The sequence below is a fragment of the Curcuma longa genome, chromosome 4, assembly GCF_044706935.1.
Source record: "Curcuma longa cultivar G26 ecotype Majalengka, Jawa Barat chromosome 4, ITB_CL_G26_1.1, whole genome shotgun sequence".
Lineage (NCBI taxonomy): Eukaryota > Viridiplantae > Streptophyta > Magnoliopsida > Zingiberales > Zingiberaceae > Curcuma > Curcuma longa.
The window spans coordinates 9,107,276-9,128,011 of NC_133864.1; the positions used below are offsets into that span (position 1 = coordinate 9,107,276).

Here is a 20,736-nt window from a genome sequence, read left to right on the forward strand (position 1 = left end):
ACTATTATAAGGTTGAAATAAGCATTGAACCTTTTCTCTTTAAGATAATATTATCTCATCTAAGTACTTATAATTTATTAGCAATTATTTTTAACATAATAATCTTTAATTTAAAATAGAAGTACTCAAATATTGAGTAAGAAGTTTTCAACACTAGTAAAAGATATGATGATAATCTTCCCTCTGGGATTAGGACTGTCCCATACAATTTAGAAGAGAGGTAAATTATCTATGAGTTGAGAAACCAATGAGATATTCCACACACATTAGAGATCAATCCTTGATTTATTATAGCAATATCACATGCAGAAATAATTATCTATGCCAATCTACGAGGACAGAAGTTTTTGACACTTTGAAACTCCAGAGACAGGAAAGGAGATAGAAAAGCTGAAGAGAAGACGAGAGAAGGTGATCACTTGAGAGAGAGATAATTGATTTAAAAGAAGGTTTTAGAGGCCTTGATATATAGTAATGCAAAGATAATGTCTATAGACACCGTGAATGGAATATTTATTTTCATTAATAAGAGAGAAGATAAAACTTCCTTCCCTTCATTTGTTTTTTTCTCAAGCAAACGAAGGAGCTTGACACGTCCAACGCTACCATTTTTTCATGTGCAATCAAGAGACGTTCGATGCTTTATTAAATTGAGTTTGTTCATCTAATTAAATTGAATCAAATCAAATAATTTTAAATATTAATTTATTATTCATTAAATTAATTAATTTATAATAATTTACTTGCAAAAAAATTCATCCACATCTTTATTCGATCACTTGGTTAAAAAACTAATTTTAATAAAATAGTCAATTATAAGTATAAGAAATTATAGGATAAAATAAAAATTAAATATCAGATGAAGATAAATATAATAAATAAAAATAAAAACAAAAGATATAACATCTAATTCAAATCCAATCCATTATCATGACCTCTATCTCTAGAAAGAGCATTAGCCGTCTTAGTTGCCACAAGTGAAAGAGGAGCTCGATGGGAACTGCGAGAAGGACCTGGGTGCCTTTGTTAGCGACACCAGCAAGAGGAGCACCACACAAAATGTGTAGCCAATTAATGGCGATAGGTAGCATGGGAGAAAATAGGATAAGGAGATAGTGCAAGATGCAATCTATGTAGGATGCCAACAAGAATACATTTACTTCTATCCAATTTTTGACTAACATAATTTCACCCCAAATTGTGAAAGCAAAATCATCACTCATGTTCTTTTCCTTCAATTTTTTCAAGGAATGTAAGTAACCAAAGGAAAGCTTCCCGATGACTTCTCAAAACTGGTCAAAACTTACTATAAATAAGTCAAACTATTTTGAGAGAGATGAACAAATATAATATTTATAAAAGAATCTTGGCCGATAGAACATTCAGGTTATCACTCAAACACCTAAGATTCGATCTCCAACTACAACGTATTTGTAAGAATTTTCTTCCAAATAAAAAACGTAATCAAAAGATGTTTTAAACTGACCACTACATGCACTTTCCGATTTACTCTGATGGCCGATGAAAAACTTCTATGAGACTAGATCGATCACCCCAAAGATAGTCAATAGGACTAATTGAAATTTATCATTTTTTTATAAAAGAATCTTGACAAGACAACTCAAAAATAGACCAAATAAAATAGCATTAGAGAAATGAGACGCCACGAAGTAAATTTTAGCACTACAAACTGTAGAGAAACGAAAATCTGCAATGAACGGCTTGATCAAAATCAGAAAGCCTTCAAACTACCAATTGAAACATGTTTTGACTGATCTGAAAGTAGCAATTCCATGACGAAGCTAAAATGGTTCATTGATAAAATCACACCACCAGTAATTGCTTCACTTACCCTTGTCTATGTAAACAGATTCGGGCGAGATGCCTTGAAGGTGGTCTTCAGCTTTCTGGTGGGTGGCCTGACTTTCTTGAAAACTAGAGGGAATTTGATTTTGGAGTCATGGAATTGCTTGGTGCTTTCTCGCTTGCAGAGCTTGGAGGGGACAGTAGCTGTCTTGATGATCTGGATACCATGGTATCTAACACGGTGACGGGACGCCATTTCGTCGTACATCTGCTCGACAGCACCATTCAGCGTAATATCCCGGTACTCCTTGTACATGTTATGGTAACCTGTTCTGCTCTGGTAACGCAGCCAGATACCATAGTTCTTGATCTTTGTTGGTTTCCTCTCGAAGATCTACCAAAACAGCAGCTCTGATTAAGTTTCAAGATCATAAACCAAAAACCATATGCAACCGATACTAAATAATTTACAAGTTGGTATAATGAATCATAATCTTACAATGAACATTCAATTTTGTAATAGATTTAACCAAACGGTTAAAGTTCTAAACATATCTGGGAATTCAATTTGGCAACAAACCAAAATGTTCAGACTTCAACAAAAATCAACTAGGACGCAAAAGAACATGCAAGAATTGATAGTTGTGGCAATAAACAGATTTTTCTAGAGAAATTATACTATAAGAATGGTGTGGCACAGTCATCAAATCTGCTGGCAAAACAGTTCTGAATTCTAAAATCTAACATGAGGGATCCTCATCGAAGCGTGCACCTTCTGAACCATTCTATAACATAAGATTCAAATTCAAAACAACGTGATGACAAACAGAAGAAAATATAATCAAACCAACAAGGGATGTTAGCCATAGGCAGCAGGCTGGCAACGTTGCTAAATAACACATTCAATATATCCATCTGACAATGTAAAGAATAAAGCCCACTGCAAAAACTCATATAGCCAGATGGATTAATTAGACCAAGATATTGCAAATGGATGCAACAAGCTTACAAAGGGAGAGACTGAAGGACCAAAATCTTAGTATAGCTTCAAAGGCTAAAGAATCAAATGGCTAAATAAGGAGACTCATAGACTACATTAAGAAACCTTACTTGCAATGGGGCAAACCCAAAATGTAGAAATATCAAAGCATAAGAGAAGCCTAAAAACATCCTGAAAAATATCACTTAAAAGTATCATGCAAGTGTGAACAAGGCATGAATAATCAACGTCAGACAACCAAAAATAATTTAAGAAGTCAAGTGGTCAGGCTGCTAATTGTTAGCAATAGTAAGTAACGTACCAATGGAATAAGAAATAAAGTTTAGCAACATGCTATGGATCAGTGTAATACATAAAGAACAGAAAAGAAGAGCTACAATTCAATATTCTAGAGAGAAGCAGTTATCCCAAAATATACTGCCTCGACAACTATAGACAAGAGGATGCCTATCAACCAAGTGAAACTTCCAACACATAAATGGAGTTGAAGCTAAACAATCCCACTACTCAATTCAAAAAATTCTCACCAGCACTAAAGATCCACAAAAATCATTTCAAAGTGAATTTACATAGACACAGAGGAATTGAAAGAAACTTTGGATGAGATTAAGACAGACTAGAAAATCTAGGATGAGATTAAGAAAGACTTCATCAACCAGAGAGAAACATTAAGCTTGATGACAGAACTTTGGAAGATTTATAAAAGCAGAAAAGAAAGTTTCAAATTGAGGGAAAACTATAGTTTCACAAAGAATTCAATGAAGTGAACAACCGAAGACCAGCAGAGACTGATTCTACAGAGAGGCAGGTGCTTGTCAACCAAACACAATCGTCAAGAAGAAAACTGATATTACAACCTGAAAAGTAAGCTACCAAGAAAGTGAAAGAAGATGCTTGAATTCCAGATTGCATCTGAGTTATAAGTTGAATCAAATGCAGCATATTCCTTCTGATTTAATATTTATTTATTCATTTTTCCAAATTCTTAAAAAAAATAAAGAAACAATTTTAGTGTGGATCAAAATTTGCATTAACATAGAACTTCTATAACTTAGATTCTTGTTATAAAGCATATTAACAAAATAAAATGCAGCGCTCTTGAAGAAATCAAATTTTCTTGCTGACTTGCTTCATCAATAATATATGTACCTCTGTAGGATACATAACAACCGTGTGTTGGCATAACCATTCACTTGGTTAGCTCATTTTACTTAGATGACAATTCTTTACAACTGGGTTCATTAGTCATCTCAACAAAATAGTAACGAGAAAACAAAGAGGATTCATTTGAATGATAAATGGAGGACACAAACAAGGACCAAGTCACTTAACACACGCTTTGAGCAAAAGGTGTAAAAGCAGGCAAGTAAATAGACCTCGTTAATAGCAAGAACTTGACCATTGCTCTTCTTCACCTTCTTCAGCTTCCTTAAGAAGTACCTGGAATTAACAAATTTCCATGGAAGGTCAAATTTTTGAATAATGAGGAAAAAAGCTAGAACAAGAAGACAATCAGAAGGAAAATCTGATGAGAAATTACCAGAACTTGGATTTGGCTCGGACGTCATTGGTAGCCCATAGCTTCATACGGTAGATCTTTGGGTGCGGCTCCGCATCGGTCGGTAGGCCTCGACCCACCACCTGGTACTGATGAAACTGCCAGCATCGCCGAATATGGACTAATTAAAGCAGAAAAAAAAAAAAAAAAACTAGAAATTTGTATAGGAAAGGCCATGTCGGAACCCGATTATTTGAACGATTCCCGAAAAACAAAACTACGATGTTAGAGAAACATTCAAACAATGTAGAATGAAATAGATCTGGCGATAATTGCACAGTTTACAAAAGAAATGAGCGCGATCAACTAGAACAAGATTAATGGCGTCAGATTACCCTAAACTTCACCATCGATCGTAACGCCCCCCACGCCGCACTGAAAAACGACGCTCGAAGAACCAATTCCTTCAAAGACGAGTTAATATGGTGGTAACCCTAGCTCGTCGCTTCTTCAAATCTAGCGCCATCCTTGACGGGATTTACGAAATTGCCGCTGGGTTTGTCTGGTTTAGTTTGGATCAGGTTAGATTTTCATCTGACTCAGCTCCAAATTTTACGGGTTTGGATGTACGTAACGTTAGGCACGATTATAACGGTGTGATCAAGACTTTTTGAGTGATAAGATAAGTAATACCAAACTAGTAGAGATATTAGAAAGTAAATGTGAAAGATCTATGGTGTCAAAGATTTTACTATTTTACTATAATTCATCTCAATAAAAGATGAAATTTGTCATCTTAACGGTTCTCATACAATCAATCATAAAAAAGGAACAGTTACCAAAACGGAGGAAATTTACTATATTTATAATACTTGAAGCTCATTGAGTTTATTAAGATATATTTATTATAATTCTTGTTGATTTTTATTTTAATATAGATATTATATGTTGAATAATTTTTGGAAGAAAAATAGTCAAAGTATGCAATACAAATCTAACCTTCCGTAATATATTTTTTTGAAAATCAATTTATAAAATTAATATCACCTTAGCCATTTTAAGTCAACCCGATGTTGAACAGCTTAACACATAAAATTAATTAGACAAAATCATAAATCTAACTTAAATTCCTGGATTATCCAAACAAACAAAAAATAATAATAATAAAGGACTTTTGAATTTCTAAAGAATAAGAAAAAAATATCTGTGCCAAATGAAATTATCTTATGCTAAAGTGTAATTATCTACTCATCAGAACAAATGCTACTTTTTTATATTAGAAAATTATAATATAAATTTTATAAATATTAAATTTACAAAAATGTTTCAAAAAATTTCTGAATTCAACTTCTGCACCTTTATGGAAATAAAGGAATAAAAAACAATAATTTAATATGATGAAAATAAATGCCTTGCTTTTTCCAAATACAAGGCAATAATTTTTCACTTTTTATTTCTCCACCTGTTTTTTCATTTTTTAGTAAACTCATAATTCCCCAGCAAAGGCGTAAGAAGCTCACGTGCAGTAAAGACCTCGTCACGTGATCGGCCCAACGGGCCGAATCCACGTGGCGAAAGCACGGCTGAAACTGGTTCAAAAAAAGGCGTTTTATTCCCTGGGGTCGCCGCCACCGCTCTCTTTGCCTCGTCTCTCTTGCTTCTCTTACGTCCACCCCTCAAGAATTCTACCTTCTCATTAATTGGTTCCTCAATGGGGGGTCGCATTCTGTGTAGCGCGTAGACGAGGTGGGTGAGAATGAGTGTTGGGATGAAGTTGTCCCGAATCTTTTCACTTTTTGGTTCAACTTTTAAGCAGAGGGAAAGCGAGGCGGTAATCTTACCTCTCTCGGTGAGCGACGTACACTATCCTTTCATTAGTTTGTTCGTGAAACGTCTTCTCTTCTACTTTCTCTCTCTCTCTCTCTCTCTTCCCAGCGTAGCCGCAGCTCACTGCGCTTTATTTGCTCCCGCTTTGGTCTCGTCACCTCCGGTCGTCATTGTCTACCTCGCCGTCGTCGTGATGGGGTGCGCGCATTCGCGGGTGGACAACGAGGAGGCGGTGACGCGGTGCAAGGAGCGGCGGCAGTGGATGAAGGCGGCGGTGGCGGCGCGGAACGCGTTCGCCGCCGCGCATTCCGCCTACGCCGTCGCGCTTAAGAACACCGGCGCCGCCCTTAGCGAGTTTGGACAGGGCGAGGCCCACGATCTGGGCGCCTCCTGCTCCGCTGCTGCCGGAGTCGTCGCTGGGGGTTTGGTCTCTGGCTCTGCCGTCGTGGCTCCGGTTGTTCAGCCGCCCATCGACACACTCCCCCCTCCCCCGCCCCCGCTGCCGGAGTTCTCCCCCTCCCCGTCCCCGCTCCAGCGTTCCATTAGCATGCCTGACCTCCCCAAGAAGTTTCCTTCCAAAGCGCAGCGGGACGCATCTATTCGCGAGGACGATGAGGAGGGCGATGACGATGAGGAGGAAGAGGAAGAGGAAGAGGAGGAGGATGAAGAAGATGATGTAGATAATGGCCTCGAACATCGACGACGTGCTGCCGGAGTCGCAGCGAGCTCACCGTCCCCTTCCCCATCCCCGGCCCCCCCGCCACCTCCCCCTCAACCCAGCCCTCCTCCTCCCCCGCCGCCAATGCCAGATTCGAAGACAAACTCTTGGGATTATTTCTTCTCCATGGAGGTGAACATGCAGGGGCCGTCGCTGACCCAAGCCGAGGAGGTCCGACCTGAAAGGAATGATGCTTCGGTTCCGGATAATCATGCGGTTGATGGCAACGATGATCTGGTGACGCCTAAAAAACTGGTTTTGGAGATGCCACTGCCATCTAAGGTGCCAAGGAAACTGAAGCAGGGAAACAATGTACACCACCAACACGCAGTGTCAGCACCACCACTGGATGCTAAGAAAGGGAAAATCGTGCCTGCGACGCGCCCCAGCGTTAGCCTCCTGAAGGTGCTTACAGATCTTGATGATCTTTTTCTTAAAGCCTCAGAGAGTACATATGAAGTTTCCAAGATGCTTGAGGCCACTAGAATGCATTACCACTCTAATTTTGCGGATGCTAGAGGTATTTTGATTCATAGTTTTTCTTTTTTCAAACATGCATCTATCAGCATGTGATTCTTAACACTATGGGATTACTAAAGATGTAATCTTTCAGTATAATCCATTTCCAGAGTCTGATTCTGTTCCAATAGCTTGTATCCCATTGCCTAAAGTCATATTCAGAGTATGTATATGTTTGTTTAATAAATTTGGTTCCCAACCTTCTATATTTGCCCCAAGCAAGCATAGGAAAGATAAATTTAAAATGATTTTCTTTCTTTCCAAGTAAGCAATATAATGGAGTTATTGAACCTCTTCCATCGTTACTATGTTTCAACTTCATTAGGTCTGCTATCCATTATCTTTTCTGTATTTTCATGTTGATTTTAAGTGGTCATGAGAAAATTTAGTGTCAATTGTGCTTTGAATCTTGTTTATAATTTGTCATATGGGTGGGTTATTCTGCTAGTTGAATTAACCTTGTCTTCGTACCCACTTGAAGATCCAAGTAATTTCTTGATTCACTCTCATGATTTGTTTTCCTTTCCGGAAATCATTGCTAATGTTTCTTATTATTGCTGAACTTCTGCAGGTCACATAGATCATTCTGCTAGAGTCATGCGTGTTATTACTTGGAATAGGTCATTTAAAGGTATTCCGGATCCAGATGGTGGTAATGATGATTTTGATAATGACGAGTGGGAAACTCATGCAACTGTGTTGGATAAGATTCTAGCATGGGAAAGAAAGTTATATGATGAAGTAAAGGTAAATCTCACACTTGTTAAAAAGTTTCATCGTTGAAAACATGAATTCGTTTGCTTTCAAGTTCCTTTTTTTAAAAAAAAAAAACATGTGATGGCTATTTGAGGTAACAAGTTTTGTAAGTGTTTTGTAACCACATGATGTGATTTTCAATTGATTTAGTTCGATATGAATACTTGGATCATTTGTAAGCTTTTTATGTGGAATAGAGAATAAGCATCAAACCATCATTTTATTAGGGGATTGAAAGTGGAACCTTTAACTGTAGTTGATATTTTCTTGTAACCTTCTTTACAAATAATCAGATTCTACACGATAAAAAAGGGGTTCAGATTATGATAAAATTGCAACACATTTTGGAGTTCCATAGTGTTATTAGAAATAGTTGCTATTACTAATAAAATCATTATGTACTCGCTTATGCTTGTTGACCATTGTATTTGCATCAAGTTGGGCCTAGATACAAGAACAAAATTATCAAGTGCAGTAAGTATGCAGATGGCAGTTTTTGGCAACAATGCATTATCACACAGCATATGATTTGAATTCCCTAATGCACAATCAATTGAAAATTTTCATATTGTATGGTAGACAATCTTATCTAAGCTTCATAACAAAACATTGAAAAGTAATTGAGAAATTCATATGCTGAGAACATGATGAAACCTACATTAGAAGATGCCAATTTTGGTTGCAAATTTGTAATATTAATGGCTAATAAATATTTTCAGTGAACTATAGCTGTATAAAACTTAGTTCTAATTAAATTATCCAAACAATATCAAGAATTATAAACTTACCAAATGTGGTAGTTACTTGTTTTTTGCACCGGAATACTAAATAGCTTAAATATTCTTTTTTCATCTTTGATTTTGTTCAATATCTTGATCATGATTTAGAGCTGTTAATTATTCACTTTTAATAGTGTCCTTGTGCGATGTTTTTATAGGTCGTTTTTTATGAATTTTTATCCTCATTCTACCAAAACATTTGTCACTTCATCAGAACTTACTGATCACTAATGTGGTTTAATTTGGAGTTTCTCCTTTTCAATTTTTAGTAAATTATGCACCTATTCCAGCTGGTTTTTTTCACTTCCACTTGGATGTAAATCATGATATCACGACCTAGGCATTGATAAGATGAGATAACTAGAGTTGTCCTATTAATTTAGTAGGCCCAAAACATTGCACTAAAATGCTTACGCAACCCATTGATTACCACAATGCTCCTTGTGAGACCAAATTAAGATGTAACACACCAAATTAACAGATTTGCCTAGTTATCATTGGACAATGAGTCTTGCATTTGATTATTATCAAAATCTTCAACCAAATACTGCTAATTTATTTTTAAGACAAAAAAAATCAAAGTAGAGTTTGTGTTAATCTTCCATGATTGTCTTCTTTGATCTTAGATTGTTCATTTTGATGTGTTTTTTTCTCAAACTTTTGCCTAATTGTAACCATTGATGGAGTGAAGGCAGGTGAGCTTATGAAAATCGAGTATCAGAGGAAGGTTGCTTTGTTAAATAGGCAAAAGAAACGTGGTGCCAGCATTGAAGCACTAGAAAGAACTAAAGCAGCTGTAAGCCATTTACACACTAGATACATAGTTGATATGCAGTCAATGGATTCAACTGTGTCAGAAATCCAGCGTCTGCGTGATAAACAGCTTTATCCAAAATTAGTGGAACTTGTTGAAGGGTAAGTGCTCATGGCTGTGGCCTAATTCATCATATTTACTGAACATTGCATGACAGTTAACCATCACTTTTTCATTTGTTTCTTGGTTTGTATTTGTCCATTATTGTCTAGTATCAACAACTTCTCTCTTTTTCTTGCTATATTATTGTCTCTTATGAAAATGTTACCGATGCCTGCCCCAAAGCCTCATGTAAAATGTGGAGAATTAAGTTAGGATCTAACCTTGTGCATAAAATAAACTCAAGAACGTGAATCTTTATCATATTATTGGAAGTTTCTGCTATCACATTAGTAGATAAATTAGCCTGAACAGAGTTCACTGATGAGATGAGATGAGATTTGTGGAGCCAATAGTTTGGATTTGTGCTTTATTTTTTATTGCATGTAACCAGACAATGTTTTTTTATCATACTATTTGAATGTAGTTCCTGTTACTGAGAAGGAAAATCAGACTATCATTTTTTTCCTATTCAGAATTTCTACCTCCACATGATGTTCCCTAAAATCTAAAGACTCAACCATATTACTCAGTCTCTCAGATATGATGGTTCAACATAGGTATGGATCATGGAGACACAGGTACATGACAGATTAGGATCCTAATCTTGGTCACATGGGTCTGGGAACATGGCATATTAGTATGTTAAGGCTCAAGATTTAATATGCTAGGTTACTTAATTGTTGAGACACAACAGTGGCCAACACCTTTTCCTCTCCGATAGCATGCTTCTTCCTTTTAGAGATTGGAGGCACCATTTCTTCCTTGTACAGATACAACAATGGGAGGCCTAATGCCTTGATCTTCCTAACAACATTTAGCATGTCAAGACTGAAGATTAATACGTTGGGTTACTAATCGGACACAACAGCAGACACCTTTACCTCATCGATGTGACATATCTTCTTCCTTTTAGAGAGCAGAACACCATTTCTTCCTTGTCTAGACACAACAACAGCAGACTTGATGTGTCTTGGCCTTCCTAAACCATACTATTTCTCAACGCTACTCTTCTTTTTATTCTACTGAAAGTACTTGGGTCTTCTTCAACCCTACTCTTTGTTCATCCTTTGTCTTTGGAACCTTACCCATTATTCCAAACTTTAAATTGCCTTTTGATGGCTTGACATACAAGTTCTTGACAAATGTCTAAGCCACTAAGGCCAGAAAGAGTTGTCAATAATCTTATAATAGATCCAAAGTTTCGATATATTCGAAACAAATGAAAGTGAGGAAACAAAATAAGATAGTCAAAAGAAGTCTAGTGAACCAGAATAACAGTGTACATAACTTCATAGTTCATGATCCATATCATGTCTGGATGTGATGCTTTTGCAATGTTAAATGTTTATTTCTATTAACTTATATACTTCATTATCAGGATGGCGCAAATGTGGCAGGCTATGCATGCGCATCACATTGCCCAGCTGAAGATAGTTGAGGATCTTAAAATCGTCGACCTTCCATGTATCATGAAGGAGACGACTGAACATCATTTCAAACGCACTTCTCAATTGCATGATATTGCAGAAGAGTGGCATTTGCAGTTTGGCAAACTTGTTAGCCATCAGAAAGAGTACATCGATGCTCTTAATAGTTGGTTGAAGTTAAACCTTATCCCAATCGAGAGCAGCTTGAAAGAGAAAGTATCTTCTCCGCAAAGACCAACTCATGCTCCAATCCAAGCTCTTCTTCACACATGGCACGAGCATCTTGAAAAACTGCCAGACGAGTTGGCAAAGAATGCCATCCGCAGCTTCTCAGCAGTCATAAAAACAATACTGACACTTCAACAGGAGGAGCTAAAGCAGAAGGACAAATGCAATGAAATCCACAAGGAGTATGCACGAAAGAGTCGGGCATTTGAGGACTGGGCCCAAAGGTATTCACAGAAGAGGATGGGTGAGACAGAAAGCGGAGAGGTAGCAAATCACAAGGACCTTATGGAGGAAAAGAAGTTAGTTGTGGAATCAGCTAAAATTCGGTTTGAAGATGAAATGGAGTCACACAAAAGACTGTGTAAGCAGGTGAGGGAGAAATCACTTACCAGTCTGAAGACACATTTGCCTGAGCTTTTCCGTGCTATGTCAGACTTTGCGGATGCTTGTTCGAGGATGTATGCTAGTTTGAAGATGATCACAGAGCAGCAGGAGCAGCAGACAAGAAGCTAGGCCAAAGTTGTAGAGTTGAATACTTTACCTTGTATTTAGGGTTGACTATGCTAAACTGTTAATTTGCATGGGGTATATATATTCTGCTATGTTAGCTTAGGATGCCTGCCTTGTCGATGTATTTATCGGCCAGATGGATCAGGAGGTAAATGGGGTATCTGTGCCCTGTCTATCAGTTACATTTTTATCTGGTTTGAGCTCGTCTTGATCAAGTCTGACTTGCAGATTCGATCAGATTGGATCGGCTGGTTCTAACTTGATATTATTTCTAAACATCTGGCTAATCCTAGTCTTCTCTATCCACTTGCTCACTTTGATCAAGTCAAATCTAATTCTTAATTCAAACTTATCAAGTCCTCAAGTAAGGAGAGTAAGCAGTTATTTTGTGTTTGATTTCATGTTTAGCACAAAATTGAATGAATGGTTATTATATCCATCTCCTCGATCATTTTGTATCATCTTAATTCTTCTGTTAAGATGATTTTTGATTTTATTTTTATGGAGAATAACTTTTTTTATAATATTATTTTTATTTTTGAGAAGAAATATATAATAAAATTTTATGTTGGTTATAAAGTACTTATAGTCAGCACATGTCTATACACCTTTTATTTCTCTCCATTTCCCTCTTTAGAATGATAGTTTATGAACACAACAAAATATAGGTCAAATATACATACAATAGAAATAGAGATGGAAATGAAAGATCAGATTCATTTGGGAAAAAAAAGTTTCTATTGTTATTGATGATTCTATCTAAAATTATGTTTACATAAGAATTTGGCATCCTAAATGCTAATTTGCAAATCAAAAAAGTAGAAGCACTTAAATTTTTTTTTTAAAAAAAATATTAAACTGTGAAAAACTGAATGACTATATTAAACTAGAAAGTGTTCAATAATCTATTTTTTTATTCTATCCCTGTACTTAATTCACAAATCAATTTAACAATAATTCCTATTATTTTCACCATATAAATGAATTCATAAATCAACTTAAAAAGTCATAACCTTAAAGTTAAACATAATTAAGACACTAAACACTTTTAATGGCTATATTACTTTGAAAAAAAAATTGAACTCGAAAATTTAGGAAATTTAAAAATAAAGATTATACAATTGGTCAAGATGAACAGAAGGAGCGTGCTTGACAAAATGCTCTTATAAAAAGATACATGGTAAAATGAGTAATAAAGACATGAAAAATCAACATTTGACCATTATTTTCGAGACTTGAATACACACTTGCAATAAAGTATGAAATCATGCTTTGCACATAATATATTATGACAGGTTATCCCTTCTAAGCATTCAAAAAAAGGTCGAAGAGAAATTCTAAAACATAAATAACATTGATGTGTTAAAGGCTAATTACATGTTCCACAGCTAAGCTCATCTTAGTATATTACCTAAAAAATTACTTTCCCTTCCAACCTCTACTAGAACTCAAATATTCGAACCGCCACCTAATCATGAAATCTACTTGATTTCACAACAGAACTATATAAGGAGTACAACCCATAACAAGGTCAACCATGATAATGTTAGCATAGATCACTGCAAGAATTTCATGTCTTCCGACATCCTGCAAGTTTCATAAGTTTTAAGAGGAATAACTTGTGTAAATAAATTGATCTACATTTTTACTTACGGAAGCATGAATCATCTAATAAATACTGTTAAAGAAATAAAAATTAGAAAAAGTAACTTGCACAGCCTCGATCAAGAACCAGAAAGAGAACAAACTTTATAATCACAATTCACAAATCTATTTTGCTATTACACTAATTCCTCTGTAAGAGAGAGTCGAGACCCATCACAACAAAGAAAACGAAGAAAAGTTTTGACTGCACCCAACTAGAGAAACATATGCTGCAAACCTTTGAAGTTTTGAGTTCATAACCTACTTTATGTATTGCGAAACCCACTTGAAGCCATCACCATACCCCATCTTACGCACAATGCTGCACATGAAAACTTCGAGGGGACGGACATTGGAGTCTGCAAGATTCACCTTGCCTTTGCCAGTTGTGAAATTGTTCAGGCCTAAATGAAAACGCAACTCATCCTCTGATGCTGCATATGGAATGTCAATCTTGTTTCCAAGAATGAGAAATGGAACATTTGCCAAGGCATCATCAGATAGAAGTGCATCTAATTCTTTCTTTGACTCCGCAAATCTCTCCTTGTCATATGCATCCACTAGGTATACCACTGCATCCACCTATTCAGGAAACCACTAATTTAAAAAATGTAAAATAGTCAACATATGCATCAGCAGTGTAGCTCATCAATTTTGAAAATGGAGCTATGATGACATATGCAAATATCTACAGTAGCAGACCTGATAAGTGAAAACAATTTCCAAACAAATTTAGTATTTGCACAGTTGTCATTGCCACTGGAACTTAAGCTTGGCCCAGCAAGAATGGGTGACGTATGCAAATAATAATGGTCCCTGCATCCTTCAAGTATTGACCATAGTTGCTAGAAAGCATACTATTCAAGATTCATATCATATGATATATTATGATTCACATAGAACAATGTGGTTGTCACATGAATCAAAAATTGATTCACAAAAAGAACCTCAATTTGATAACCTTGGAATTGACTCTTTATCAACTCAGATATGTTAGATTATTTTCCATTTATTATTATGTGAGTCAATGCATGGATGTTCTAGCAAGTTATAATTACGACTTATGATATGGCTTCCTATAACATATATCTCTACAAGCCTTTCATTAGAGTTAATGCCAACATATCTAATAACAGCATAATTCCATTATCCCAAAGAAATAATGGAATAAACTGAGTGTAAGGTGACTTTTAGCTGTTAGGACCTAAACCCTCTACAATTTTATGATATTGTTTACTTTGCCTTAGTTCTCATGGTTTTGTTTTTGGACTTTACCCAAAATGCCTTATACCAATGGAGATATCTTTCATCTTAGAAACTCATGATCTTCTCCATGTATTTCCAATGTGGAGCTTTAATTGTAACTCAACAATCCTCTCCTCAAACGAAGGACCATCATACTCCAATCGAGGCCAGTTTGATGTCCGATCTCTTGGCCCACCAGGCCATGCCCGATCCTCTTGATCTGTCAAGATTGCCTAGTATTTGGTCCAATCGACCTACTAGGACTTACCTGCATCGAGAGCTTATCATGGATTTTACTGTGAGCCCCCTTACCATTATCCCCATGATCTGGGTCCCCCTTATCTCCTTCGTTTTTTCTTGAGGTTCTCCACATGACTCCACATAGACCATGACTCTAATACCAATTGTTAGTATCGATGAAATCCACATATTTGTACAATAATATAATATCACCCACTTTGAGTCTAAGCCCTCATGATTTGTTTTTGGGCTTTACCCAAAATGCTTCATACCAATGAAGATATCTTTCATCTTATAAATTCATAAAATTCTCTATATATTTTCAATGTGAAACTTTGATTGTAATCTCAACATTAGCTTAATCAGTTGACAACACATGACATTGTGAATCATGAACAATTTATTTATTTACCCTCCTATTTTTTATCAGTAATAGTAAACATAGCAAATTTTCTTTTCTTTTCCTTTCTCTTCTCTTCATTTTTTTTCTCTTTCTCTACCCTTCAATCTCTTCTTTCTTATTTTCTATCCACAAAGTAAACACGGGCTTAGGAGTTCAACTAATTTCTAGGTTATTTAAATAAAAAAGATTACTTTGATTGCAATCCCAACAGTAGCTTAATCAGTTGACAACAGCACATGACATTGTCAATCATGAACAATTTATTTATTTACCCTCTTATTTTTTATCAGTAATAGTAAACATAGAAAAATTTTCTTTTATTTTCCTCTTCTCTTCTCTTCATTTTTTTTTCTCTCCCTCTACCCTTCAATCTCTTCTTTCTTATTTTCTATCCACAAAGTAAACACGGGCTTAGGAGTTCAATTAATTTCTAGGTTATTTAAATAAAAAAGATTACTTGATTCATGCTTGGGTGAAAGGCCTAGTAATTGGATAAACTTGTTGGACAAAATTTTGATTAAAAAGTAACTGAAGTTCCACATAAAAATAATTGATAAGAAAAAAAATACAATCATAAAAAAGGAGCGAACAATCCTCACAAATTTAAACTTCACTTTCAAAAGAACACCTATTTCTGGTGTCCTTGCAGCTTTATGTCTTAGTTCAACACCAATTTTAGTTCAACACTACATGATGTCTTGGTCCGTCAAAAAAAAAGCCTTTTGTACGGACTCGGACAGCCATGGCAGTAGCAACCTTCCATCAAAAACAGAAATTGAATCAAAAGGTTCTGGCAACATAAAAATTAGACATATCATAGTTGTCCTAATATGAAGAAAGTTTGTTGGTGAAACTAACAAAAAACTATCAAGTAATATAAGGATGATTCCCATGCTTTTAATTTAAAACACCTAACAACTACTCAGTAATAAATATATTTTATCCAAAGACAACTACTCAGCAATAAACTATCAAGTTCTCATGCTTTAATCCAAAGACAACTAATATATTTTATAATTGGAAGAGTTGAATCTCCAAAGACAATATTAATCAAAGTAATAAAAAATAATTTAATAAGTGCAAATACTGCTATGATATTGCCATGCATAGAGCTCAATGGATCAATAAGATTCATGTAACTAACCTCAAATAGCAGGGTCAATGGTGCGACTAATGACTTAATGTTATCAGCTATAAAAGAATGCCTTTCCCCCATATATAACAACAGAAAGCAATGCGTCATGCAAGAAGAATCAATCTCAAGCAAGAAAAGGAAATGGGAGCATGGTCCAAATGTTTCTTGAAACACACAAGCAATCAAGTATCAAGTACTGCAAAATGCAGCCTTGGAAGAGATGAAGAACATTCAACCAGTCTCCGCTAGCAATCAAGGACTGCAATGCTAGCAAATACTGCTTTCTTCAGAAGAATGGAGGAGGAATAGGGATGATGAATCTGTTACAGATACAAATTGCATTTGTTTTATTTCTTAATTTCTATCTTCTGTTAGGACTTCAATATTACTTGATTATACGACCGCCCAACTGATAGATCCAACCTCCATCCTAATAAAATGTCGTAGGGCAATTCGCTTACTCTATTTTCACTAAAGAAAAGGAGACCAACGAAAGAAACGCGGAAAGAAAATCGACCTTGGCGTAGTAATCCTTCCAGACACGCCGAGCAATCTGATGTCCTCCCAAGTCAAAAGCCTTGAACTTGATCTTCCCGATGCTCAGCTCCTCTGACGTCGGGTACTGCGTAGGCTGGTGCTGAGCCAACCTCTGGATTCACACAACACAAATTCAAAAGGATCGGCCTCAAATCAAAGCAAATCAGGGGGCAAAACACGAGCGGAAAAGGAAATCGAAGAATCCGACCTCATCCTTGAGCATGTGAAGCAGCGTGGTCTTTCCGGCGTTGTCCAGCCCTAAGAACAGGATTTTGGCCTCCTTCTGCCAGAGGCCGAGCGAGGCGAGGACGCCGTAGAACCAATCGACAAGGAACATCGTCGCCGGAGAGGAAGAACTCACCGACGAGATCCAGCTAATCGAGGAGGAAGAAGGATCAGATCGGAAGAGGGAGTCGGAAATCTGACCAAACTCAGACCGAAATGGAAGCCCTAAAAGTGAAGGAATTGATCAGATTCAGAAGAATGGAAGAATTGTTGATCTGCTTATTAACGCACCTTCGCAAGCATTCTCACAAAAGCAAACAAATAAATAAATAAATGGCTATTTACGTTTTTAGACATCTTCTTTTTTTTCCTGTTTTTGGCAACCTTTATTATAAATGATTAAATAGTAGTTTTTTTGCCAAAATTTTCAAAAGGTACCTCTAATTTTATTTATTCCCAGAGGGCACCTCAAAAAATTTTTTCCTTTGAAAGGCATCTCACTCACATGTTAGGAGCCCTAAATGTAGTGTGGTCAAACGGATGAATCCATGATGAGACGGATTGATCGATGAAATCGATCATTCTTGTTGGTGAGACAATACTCACAAGTGGTGGATTCATTTTTTTGATGTATTTGGCACAACAATGGATATCGATGGTTAATGCTTTATATATATCGAAGAATCTAAAAGTAAGAGGAGGAATTCATGGTACAAAAGTATAAGAAGAAGAGTCTTATACCATCTAGTTCATCACCAAAAGAGATTTCATCCTTTATGATAGTAATGAAGAAGAATGTATGGTAAGGTAAGAAAAACCTTTAAAATTTATTTGAATGTGTGCAAAAATGATTTAAAGAAAGGAAGAAGATAAAGAAAAGAACACTGGAGGAAGATGAACTTGAAATTATGAATGCAATTAAAAGGGATGAATAGATGTTTGTCCTTTTTCGTTTGTTAGATCATGCTAATCTATAAAATATTAATGCACAGTGAAAACATAATAATAAATATCAAAACACAAACACAATCAAATTAACAATTATACATACTGATTTATATGATTTGGAACTCGAGTTTCTACTCCACGATTTTTGATTTGTCAATGGATCATTCCCATAATCAGTATTATATATATTTTTTCTTTTTGAATATCTTTTAGAGGTGAAGAAATCTCTTTAAAATATGTTTTTATAAAACTTTGTTAGAATCTAAAATCCATTGATTAATTACCTGTTTATTGAGTTTTAGTTGGCTGCTCCACTATAGCAATAACAAATTTGAATGTTGCTATAATTTTATCCACTCAATGACTCCTTTTTGGTTGTCTATTTTAACATCAACCGATTGAACTTATCATATTAGTCAAATTCTATAATCATTAGTCAGTTGATCAGTTGAATGTTCACCTAAACACAACTTTCTATTCATTAGCATTTCAGTCTGAGTCGACTTCTCAATTAACTACTCCATCAATTTATTGATATGAATATTAGTTGATTATTCAAAATAACAAATCCTTGAATATCATTTTGTGGTTTTAGGTTGTTTAGTTGACTCCCTAATTGAATTATTTAATTAAACTATCAATTGACTATAAACTCATATTAATTGTTTGTGGTAAATCTCAAATCCTACCAAACTACATTTGGATTCATCAATTGACTAGGACTCTGATTCTAACTACTCTAAAATTGAATCTGTGTCATGTCAAAATAATGTATGTCTTTGAGACTTCCTCGTCTTTTTAGTATAAGTCAATCTCGATGTATTATAATTTCATCCTTATTTAGTATTTAGTTGACCTCAACCTATTAAGAGTTCATCCTTGCTCGGTATCCAATTAATCTCAACTTATTAGAACTTTCCTTACTTAAAGACTTATAGCCTCTGGGACTTCATCAGTTGCCTAGTATCCAATTAGTCTTGACCTACCAAGACTTCCATTTGCCCAACCTTAGGTCGACCTTGACCCCCGCCAAGGCTTCTCTTGCATGTCTAGAGTTCACTGCTCTAGGATATTAATATTGTCTAACATCTAATCACCCTCAACCTATCGAGATTTCAACACCGACAAGTGTCCAACCCTTCATGATCTATTTGGATTACCACTCGCTTGCCTAACATTCAGTCTACTTTGACTTGTTAGAATATTCATCACTTAAAGCATCTAGCCCTCCACAACCTATCTAGAATTGCATCACTTGTTTAACATCTAGTTCCCCTTGACTTGTTAAGAATTCCTTTACTTGTTAAACATCAAGTACTCTATAACCTATAGGAGCTTTATCTTCTGCTAACATTTGTTGATCTTCAACCAATACCAAATGTTTAATCAATCTTGATCCATTTGGATTTCTTTCATTATCAAATATCTGATTAATCTTATCTTACTTGACATAACATCTCCAATATCAAACATATTATTCAAACATTTGCTTAAATGTCAAAACTCTAAACCATGATTGACCTTGACTAGGGGGTCGATTGCATCAATAATCTTTCATATGTTTGATGTTTGATAATATATTTAATTAAACTTATCCATTAACACAACTTCTCACATCCTATGCCAAAACCTAATGAAGGTTTCCTAACTTAAACTCTTTATTTTCCCCATTGGGTTCCTCCATAACCTTCTTGATTTAAAATCCAAAATCCATGCCAAACTCTAGATGAATATCTCCTAACCTTACATTCTCCTCTTTTGACAATTTATCTAAGGTTCTACCTTGAACTAATCACTTTATCAAGGTGAGCACCTCCCTCTTATTCCAAATTTCTTCTTAGCTTTCCTTAATCTAAGGAAGTCTTTCTCCCCTTTAAAGAAGCATCTCCCTCAACCCTAAGGTCCTCCCCTAGGAAAATCCAAATTTGGGTTTATGAGGTTTAAATTTCAACCTTGAATTTTAACCTCCTCTCAATATCTTAAATATCTCATTTTTAATATTTCTCCTCTTAATTTGCTTTAACAAACTTCCTTTGATTACTTACCTAATTACACCAAAAGATTAGGAATGATTACATATCAATGAGATATGGGATAAGCAACTGAAACAATCTAAAATCTTATGATTTGCCAAACATCCCTAGGGTTAAAACTGCTACATGATCCTAACTCGCCTAGAGGCTCAAGGGACTGCATCTCACAACTCTCTAGGGTGCAAGGAATGGATCAAGTGCTTGGCCAAACATCTTGAACAGTGTAGGTCCATTTAGGAATATTATCCAAAACTACTAGATGAGAATTGTTCAAGATGCATATTTTTATACAATCCAATACTACATTGGGATCCCATAGCATTGTAAGATGCATTAATCTAA

At 35.7% G+C, this 20,736-nt stretch overlaps 2 protein-coding genes and 1 pseudogene across 2 annotated transcripts; 1 reads left to right on the plus strand and 2 right to left on the minus strand.

Moving 5' to 3' along the window:
* Positions 1 to 1,722: 1,722 nt before the first annotated feature.
* On the minus strand, positions 1,723 to 4,830 carry LOC141826745 (large ribosomal subunit protein eL20-like; annotated as a pseudogene).
* A 1,420-nt stretch (positions 4,831 to 6,250) lies between these two features.
* LOC141827686 (protein ALTERED PHOSPHATE STARVATION RESPONSE 1) lies at positions 6,251 to 12,233 on the plus strand. The gene is made up of 4 exons (XM_074714995.1): positions 6,251 to 7,369; positions 7,940 to 8,115; positions 9,595 to 9,818; positions 11,198 to 12,233. The coding sequence occupies exons 1-4, from the start codon at positions 6,325 to 6,327 to the stop codon at positions 11,985 to 11,987; spliced, it is 2,235 nt and encodes a 744-aa protein (XP_074571096.1). The 5' UTR covers positions 6,251 to 6,324; the 3' UTR covers positions 11,988 to 12,233.
* Positions 12,234 to 13,711: 1,478 nt separating this feature from the next.
* On the minus strand, positions 13,712 to 17,653 carry LOC141828489 (small COPII coat GTPase SAR1A). Its single transcript, XM_074715932.1, has 3 exons — positions 17,397 to 17,653; positions 17,169 to 17,300; positions 13,712 to 14,210 (listed from the first exon to the last, which is right to left on the minus strand). Exons 1-3 carry the CDS (start codon positions 17,523 to 17,525, stop codon positions 13,890 to 13,892), a joined length of 582 nt encoding a protein of 193 aa, XP_074572033.1. The 5' UTR covers positions 17,526 to 17,653; the 3' UTR covers positions 13,712 to 13,889.
* Positions 17,654 to 20,736: the final 3,083 nt, after the last annotated feature.

Coding starts and splice junctions, on each gene's coding strand:
- LOC141827686 (XM_074714995.1), top strand. CDS start 6,325: ATGGGGTGCGCGCATTCGCGGGTGGACAACGAGGAGGCGGTGACGCGG. Junction 7,370..7,939: donor TAATTTTGCGGATGCTAGAG/GTATTTTGATTC, acceptor GAACTTCTGCAG/GTCACATAGATCATTCTGCT. Junction 8,116..9,594: donor AGTTATATGATGAAGTAAAG/GTAAATCTCACA, acceptor GATGGAGTGAAG/GCAGGTGAGCTTATGAAAAT.
- LOC141828489 (XM_074715932.1), bottom strand. CDS start 17,525: ATGTTCCTTGTCGATTGGTTCTACGGCGTCCTCGCCTCGCTCGGCCTC. Junction 17,301..17,396: donor TTCACATGCTCAAGGATGAG/GTCGGATTCTTC, acceptor GTGTGAATCCAG/AGGTTGGCTCAGCACCAGCC. Junction 14,211..17,168: donor GGAAGGATTACTACGCCAAG/GTCGATTTTCTT, acceptor TTTCCTGAATAG/GTGGATGCAGTGGTATACCT.